We start from the raw sequence: 8,355 nt of genomic DNA on the forward strand, positions 1-8,355 counted from the left end.
TGCTCTTTTCCAGAGGTGGTTGAGTTTTCCCGACATCAAACATCATTTCCAAAGGTGGGTTATTAAGAGAACACCAATCAGGAATACGGCCTGTCTGATTGTAATATTCCTTTGAGACAGAACGGCTCCCCAATATGTCTTGCAGTGCTCCAAAAATAGCTCCTGGATGATAAAAAAAAAATATTTTTATAACTAAGATGAAAACTTTTACTAGAAAATTTTATGTACACACAAACCCACTTCATTATATTATAAGACAGAAAGGTAAAATTCAACATGCAATTCAAATTAATTCCAGTTAAGTTGTTCTATATTCTATCTATACTAATAAAACCTAGGTGGTCGTCACACCCTCACGGGTGATGCCCTCACATGGTAACAATCCATCACCAGGAGGCTGCGTGCACAGCGGGCATGCACAGGGGGGTGGGGCTGCATGCGTGGCAAGGTGCGCGTGGGTGGGTGGGGACTTGACGCTGCATGCATGGCACCGAGGCGGGGCCCGTGGCGACGCGGGGGGTCCCACAGCTCTGGCCTACCTCTTTGGGGCAATCCATCAAGGAGCCCTGAATGGGTGGGTGGGGCCTACCTCTTTGGGGCGATCGATCGCAGGGCTCCCACACTGTGAGCGGCACAAGCCAGGCTGGGGACCACCCCCCAAAGTGCACGAATTTTGTGCACCAGGCCTCTAATATTTCAAATAATAGGTTAAGCCATAACTACTGTGTTATGGCCTATAACAGATTACAGTGAAAATTGTAACAAGCATTACTGTGTCTAAAAGCAAGTGAGGCAGAGAGAGGTGGAAAGTATTGTATCAACTCCGTAAATACAATAAATGCCCTTAGTTTTTCTTTGCCACAACTCTAAGATTATATGTTAATAAATAAAACGGCACTGCAAAACCCAAAAAGCATCATCATACCCTAAGAGTCTAGCTAGCCCTAAGCGGTTTGGCTCAGTGGATAGAGCGTCAGCCTGCAGACTGAAGGGTCCCAGGTTCGATTCCGGTCAAGGGCATGTACCTTGGTTGCGGGCACATCCCTAGTAGGGAGTGTGCAGGAGGCAGCTGATCGATGTTTCTCTATCATCGATGTTTCTAACTTTCTATCCCTCTCCCTTCCTCTCTGTAAAAAAATCAATAAAATATATATTTAAAAAAAGTGTCTATGCTGAAGACCTTATAAATACACCCCAAGGCAGTCTTTAAAATATAATTTAGTAACTAAATCAATTTGTCCTAGATCAAAATTACATTTTGATGAAACTTTACTAGAGATACATTTAAAAAGTCAATACTTTGTTTTTCTCTCAGAAAGATCCTGATTCCTATTAGCTAAAACTGCATCATTAAACACAAATCAGAATGTATACAAAAATACACATTCATGATGGTTTTTCTCTTTAAAGTAGTCTCTTTATTAGGCTATTTCAAAATTTCAATGAAACTATCATTTTCTAAAACATTCAATGAACTCAGTCACAAAAGAAAGTATAATTATAAAATAATCAATTTTTAAAAAATATATTTTATTGATTTTTTACAGAGAGGAAAGGAGAGAGATAGTCAGAAACATCGATGAGAGCGAAACATCTATCAGCTGCCTCCTGCACATCCCCCACTGGGGAAGTGCCCGCAACCCAGATACATGCCCTTGACCGGAATTGAATCGAACCTGGGACCTTTCAGTCCGCAGGCCGACACTCTATCCACTGAGCCAAACCGGTTTCGGCTAAAATAATCAATTTTTTAATCCATCCTTATTGTTGAAGGTATTATAGATGTCCCCTTTTCTACCCCCACTGACTCCCCCACTCCACAACTACCCCTCAGCCTTCACCACACTATTGTCTGTGTCCATTGTTATGCCTAAAGAATCAATTTTCATATGGCTCACAGATTAGCTTTCTCTAAGGAATAAAACATGTTTTAAGAAATGGTAGTAGGCCCCTCGCCAGTTTGGCTCAGTGGATAGAGCGTCGGACTGCAGATCAAAGGGTCCTGGGTTCCATTCCGATCAAAGGCGTGAACCTTGGTTGCAGGCTCCTGTCCTGCCCAGGCCCTGGTCAGGGTTTGTGCAGGAGGTATACCAATTGATGTGTTTCTCTCACGTAGATGTTTCTGTCTTTTCCTCTCTCTTCCATTCTCCCTAAAAATCTATGGGAAAATATCCTCGGTGAGGATTTACCAAAAAAAAAAAAAAGAAATGGTAGTAGCATCACTGGAATAAATGCACAGCCCCCACTATTATGAGGGATGACTCTAATTAGACAAAGAAGTTTATTTTAAAAAATCAAAGTGCAGCCTGGTCAGTGTGGCTCAGTGGCTGAGCATCAGTTGATCTATCAGCCAGGAGGTCACGGTTGGATTCTCAGTCAGGGCACATGCTGGGGTTTGCGGGTTCGGTCCTCAGTGTGGGGTGTGCAGGAGGCAGCCCATCATTGATTCTCTCTTATCATTGGTGTTTCTATCTCTCTCTCCTCTCTTCCTCTCTGAAATCAATAAAAATGTTTTAAAAATATTTTTAAAAATTAAAATGCAAATGCCAAGAGAAATAGGTGTATAATTCTGAAAATGAACAATTTAAGAAAAAATGAATATTCATAAAAATTCTTTAATAGTTCTATTAGTTTATTAAATGAGCAATTTTGGACACTGAACCATCTATTCTATAACTCCATTAGTTACACTACTCAGGAGCCAATTAGTATATAATCATATTTTAAAAACTAAATTCTTACCTCCCAACCAGGCCACACAATTAGCTTTTGCAGGTGGAGTATGAATACGGAATGTCTTCGTGCCAAGTGTTTTCTTATACTTTGGTTTTTCTACCAAATACCTTATTTCTGCAAGCAATCTATGGAGAAATCCTGGCAACATAGATGTGCCACCTATGATTACCAAGTTCTCTGCTAATTGCTTCCTGGTGTCTATTGGGCACTGTTATCAAAGAGAAAGAAAAAAAAAGAGGATTTATCATTAACTGTATAAATAATGCTTAGCTAAATTTAAGAAAATATATAGCTTAACTATTACACATTAAATAGGTAATTATTTGTATTACAAAAGGGCCACAGAAAGGTTTCTTTGACAAGGGAGTTTTAAATGCTGCAAATATAACCAGCCTAATATTGCCATATACTCATAGAGAACTTAACAATATTATATCCAGAGCCAACTGTTGAGTGGGAAGATAACATTCTTGGAAAAATTGTTTCCATATTAGCGCTCTCTAAGAATTAGAAATGTTAAAATCCTTCACTGATGTTATATTTTTCATAAAAGTTCTTGAGTGGAGCTCTAGAGGTAGACAATATCTTTCAATGTGATGTACTTCACATAAAGTTCTGTGATTCCACAATCATTAAACAAAAGAGAAAAATTATCATATACACACTGAAATTTAAAATTCAATATTACCCAAACCTGCATTTGAAGAAATTATAAACCATACTAGCTACAAAATAAAAATCTGATATTGCTACTATGGAAAAATGAATGGTATGTCCATAATACCTACTATCCCTAAGTTTGAAATATTGTAGATACTATATCATAGTGCCAAAGTAAAATTAAATAATTATTACATTTAACGTAAGAGCTAAAATACATAACCAGCCCTAGCCGGTTTGGCTCAGTGGATAGAGCATCGGCCTATGGACTAAAAGGTCCTGGGTTCGATTCCAGTCAAGGGCACGTACCTAGGTTGCAGGCTCCTCCCTGGCCCGGGCCCTGGTCAGGGCTCATGCAAGAGGCAACCAATGGATGTGTTTCTCTCACATCAATGTTTCTCACTGTCTTTCCCTCTCTCTTGCACTCTCCCTAAAAATCAATGGAAAAAATGTCCTCAGGTGAGGATTAAAAAAAAAAAACTAACAAACAAACAAAACAACAACAAAAATAAAATAATGTAACTGATGGCTAAAATTAAAGAATATAAATTTTAAAATTTTCTCTAAAGGGCTATAGTCATAAATTTAAACATTTTACTAAATAAAAATACCTGCATAAGGGAATCCAATATTAAAGTGGCAACGGATTTCTCTTCATTATCTTGTTCAAAAAGAATTTCCACAACTGAATCCCTAACGAGATTAAAAACAGAGTGCTTTGTTGGCATCACATAATATGATACAGAATATACCATTAGTTCTACTGATACATTTTAAAGTACCAATATCTTGCTAATGTAGAATAATTACTAAAATACAACATGTTTGCATTTATAAATGAGAATAACAGTACCTGCCTCACAGGTGTTGAGGTGATGATTCAATGAGTTAATACAACAGTGCCTGGCACATAGAAGGCACTCCTTAAGTATTGTCTACAATTATTATTATGTATAGATTTACATATATTTTATCCAACTATACCTCCTTAAACTTAATCACAGAAAAGGAATAGCATTCTATAAAAGTTAGTAAGACTCAACAAGCAGATCAGTAATACAAGAGGTCTAAAAACAACAAAATCTGCCCTAGCTGGTTTGGCTCAGTGGATAGAGCAGCAGCCCGTGGACTAAAGGGTCCAGGGTTTGATTCCAGCCAAGGGAGGTTTCTCTCTCCAAGTCTATAAAAATCAATGGAAAAATATCCTCAGGTGAAGATGACAAAAATAAATAAACAAAATAAAAAATAAAAACAAACAAAATCCTCCTTCCCCAAAGCATCTGTTTGTAAAATAATACATAGCCAACATTGCTAGTTGCCTAATAAAATACCCACTTTTCATTTTTTTCTGGCCTCCCCCCACTCCCCAAATTAAAAGAACCCTATTTTGAGCAGCACAAGGAAGACCTTTGTGGCATCAGAATAGTTCTATATCTTGACTGTGATGGTGGTGATTAAATCTACCTGTGTTAGAATTACACAGAACTATTCATATACATTACACCAATGCCAATTTACTGGTTTTGATAATGTATTATAGTTATGTAAGATATAAGTATTGAGAGAAATTGGGTGAAGAACATATGGGACTTCTCTATATTACCTTAGTAACTTCCTGTGAATCTATAATTATCTTAAAATTTAAAAAAGATAGGACTCCATTTTTATAGTGGATATAATGCCCCAAGTAGAAACACTCTATCAGCCCTTCTTGCTGCTAGATGTACCTAAGTACCAGACAATAAAATGGAGGCAGAAGGAGTATATGGAACTTCTAGAAAGTCTCCATAAAAAAAGAGGATGGTGCCTTTTTCTTTCCCTTCCTAGAACAGCTTGCTTGAAACGTAGATGTATTAGCTATAACTCTAGCAACCATACTAGAGCCCAAGGCAATGATGGCGAACCTTTTGAGCTCGGCGTGTCAGCATTTTGAAAAACCCTAACTTAACTCTGGTGCTGTGTCACATATAGAAATTTTTTGATATTTGTAACCATAGTAAAACAAAGATTTATATTTTTGATATTTATTTTATGTATTTAAATGCCATTTAACAAAGAAAAATCAACCAAAAAAAAATGAGATCGCCTGTCACCTCTGACATGCGTATCATAGGTTCGCCATCATTGCCCCAAGGAAAAAGGCTACACCCCAAAGATAATAGAGAAAAAATGTTTGGGTCCCTGATGGGAGCTGTCATACCATCCCTGAACTATCTACATCTGAACTTCTCTTAAATGAGAGACAAGCTTCTGTCTTGTTGAAGCAAATACTTTGAAAGACCAACAATTTATTTTAGTTCATTATTTTGCTCATAAAAATTAAGGTCTAACCTGATTGATCCAAGGACATGTAAAATCTTCTCTCCATCTAATGGGTAGTCAACATTTGGGGGTGGTGAGGGACGCTGAAATATAAGTAATATAAATATATAAATAAATACAAATAAGCTTCTGAAAAAAGAATAACATTTATTATGAACTCACCTCAGTATTCCCATCGATATTAAATTTTGCTGCTTGGATTTTTAGTCCACGTTTCAGATCACTTACAAAGCAAGTGCGCACTGGAAAGAAAAGGATACTTAGTTATGGTTTGTGATTGAGTCAATCTATGTCTCTGTTAAAAAAAAATCCTCTTCAAGTAGACATACTAATTATCCACTAATTCAATTTTTATAAACTATTGTTATAAGCGTCTTTAACTAGCTTATAACAATTTATTCACAAATAAAAAACCTTGCTGTTCGAGGAGTCATAAGACATGTTGTGTTCATCTAACATAAAACCATATTAAAAAAAAAACACCTTCGAGGAAACTATTCCTTATATAAAGATTATCATAATAAAAATAAATTTTAGCATCATGAAAATGTGTAACTGAATAGAATGTTTCTTTGAACAAGATGATCCATATCTCTATATCTAATCTTACGCAATTATCTAGCTGATTCTTTTTTTTAAATCTTGGTTGGTTAGAACACAAAGCCAAATTTTGCTCCCAGTTATAATAACACTCCTTAGTTTTCAGTTTTTTGGCATGATTATTTTCTCCCTTTTACCACAACCCAATACTATCACTTTCCTTCCACTATAGAACCATTTTTGTTTTTATACTTTAAAATTTCTTCTTTTAAATATTATTTCTACTGCAAAGTATCTTTTATAAGCTGTTTAAGTTATTCTCAGAAACAGGTAAGGAATAAAACATTTTTTTAGTAGACACAAAACTGATGTTATGTGCAAGAAATCTAATGATTTGGTTAATTATTTACAAAATATAGTTAAGTATATATTTACATATATGAAATCATTTTCGTTCAGTAATTCAAAATATATTTAAGAATCCACAATTTTAATATGTTAGACAATAAGCTAGGTGCTCAAGTTACTTATATATGTTATATTTTATTCAAGTCCTATGAACTTTCTAAGTAAGGCAAATGCCAGCCTGCAAGATCACATATAGTTGGCAGGGAAAGGTGCTCTTCTTTATTTTTATTTATCTTATTTTTTTAAAATATTTTTATTGACTTCTCTATTTTTTTAAGAAAAAAAACCTACACAACATAAAACCAGTGGCTTTCTTAAGCAATTTAACTATAAGTTCGTACTTTGGAAAGTACTAATTTTCTAGTAACCCTGTATATTATATCTGTAATTGAAAAGTTTCTTCAATAAACACATCATAAAAAATGCCCAAAGCTTACATAAATCTGGAGAAAAATAAAAAATTTACATTATTCCATAGCCTATATATGAAATATTTTTGGGAATTACATAATGAATTTAGTACATTTTGTATCTGTGTAAATATTTTAAAACACATGCCATCCAAACCAATACTAAAGAATCAAAGGGACAAAAACAGGAACTTTACCTTTAATGTCCTCTAAGACACCTTCTGGAATTGAACCTAAAACAGAAATTTTATTTAAAACTATACAATCTTATAAGCAAAAACAGTCTCTTATATTGTATTCACATTTCCATTTCAGCAAAATTTTAAGTACTATAATTAAAAAATATATATTTTTTGTTGATTTCAGAGAAGAAGGAAGGAGAGATAGAAACATCAATAATGAGAGAGAATCATAGATTGGCTGCCTCCTGCATGCCCCCTACTGGGGATCGAGCCTGCAACTCAGGCATGTGCCCTGACCAGGAATCAAACCCTGACCTCCTGGTTCACAGGTCAATGCCCAACCATTAAGCCACGCCAGGCAGGCAGTACTATAATTAAAAAAACAACAACAAATAGAAAAATTAAATTTGCTTTTAGGGAAGAAATTTCATCATTCAAAGCAAAGCCAAAGCACAGAAGTTAAAGCCAGGTGTGCACAAAGCACTACTGCCTGTCACTACTCATAAATTTGACAAAAATAGGATCCCTTAAAAATGTAGTGAAATAACTGGCATTAGACAGAAATTACCTTTCTACCATACAAAGAAAAGAAAATCTTTTCTACCATAGGAGATTTATTGGTTATCTTGTGGCACTTAGAAGAAATACAGGGCTTAAATATGAGTTATTTTTATTTTACAAAGAGTGAAATTTCAAGTTTACTTATCTTTGCTATGACACATGATTGTCAGTAACATGCTAACCTAATATCCTATCTAATAAAAGAGAAACATGGGGATGTGAGGGCGATCTGGCTGCGACATCTGTCACCCCATTGATCGCCAGGGTTGATTCGGCTGATCTGGCTGGCTAGGCGGGTGTCCCCCTCCTCCCTCACCGATCCATGTGCGTCCCTCCCGAAGCTGCGCGCTCGAAGAGGACAACCTTCCCCCCAGAAGAGAAGACCAGTCTTCGGTCAAGGGTATACGAGTAGCTGCGCTCCCCTGCTAGAACCTCCAAACAAGCTCTCAAATATTAGTTGCTCTATTCAAATGCCACACAACTGAAAATGATAAGACTGAGATATAATAAAGGACTTTGGCATTTTCATTCATTTA

At 35.9% G+C, this 8,355-nt stretch overlaps 1 protein-coding gene across 1 annotated transcript in view; it reads right to left on the reverse strand.

Moving 5' to 3' along the window:
• ACTR10 (actin-related protein 10 homolog (S. cerevisiae)) overlaps nucleotides 1-8,355 on the reverse strand; it is a 29,664-nt gene that overhangs the window by 6,527 nt on the left and 14,782 nt on the right. Inside the window, exons 8-13 of the mRNA XM_015566522.1 lie at nucleotides 7,274-7,309; nucleotides 5,881-5,960; nucleotides 5,728-5,801; nucleotides 4,008-4,089; nucleotides 2,743-2,944; nucleotides 4-162 (exon numbers count right to left, since the gene is read on the reverse strand). Of these exons, the coding sequence (XP_015422008.1) occupies nucleotides 4-162; nucleotides 2,743-2,944; nucleotides 4,008-4,089; nucleotides 5,728-5,801; nucleotides 5,881-5,960; nucleotides 7,274-7,309 (633 nt within the window). The remainder of the gene's footprint in view (nucleotides 1-3; nucleotides 163-2,742; nucleotides 2,945-4,007; nucleotides 4,090-5,727; nucleotides 5,802-5,880; nucleotides 5,961-7,273; nucleotides 7,310-8,355) is intronic.

The sequence above is a fragment of the Myotis davidii genome, unplaced genomic scaffold (genome assembly GCF_000327345.1).
Source record: "Myotis davidii unplaced genomic scaffold, ASM32734v1 scaffold281, whole genome shotgun sequence".
Lineage (NCBI taxonomy): Eukaryota > Metazoa > Chordata > Mammalia > Chiroptera > Vespertilionidae > Myotis > Myotis davidii.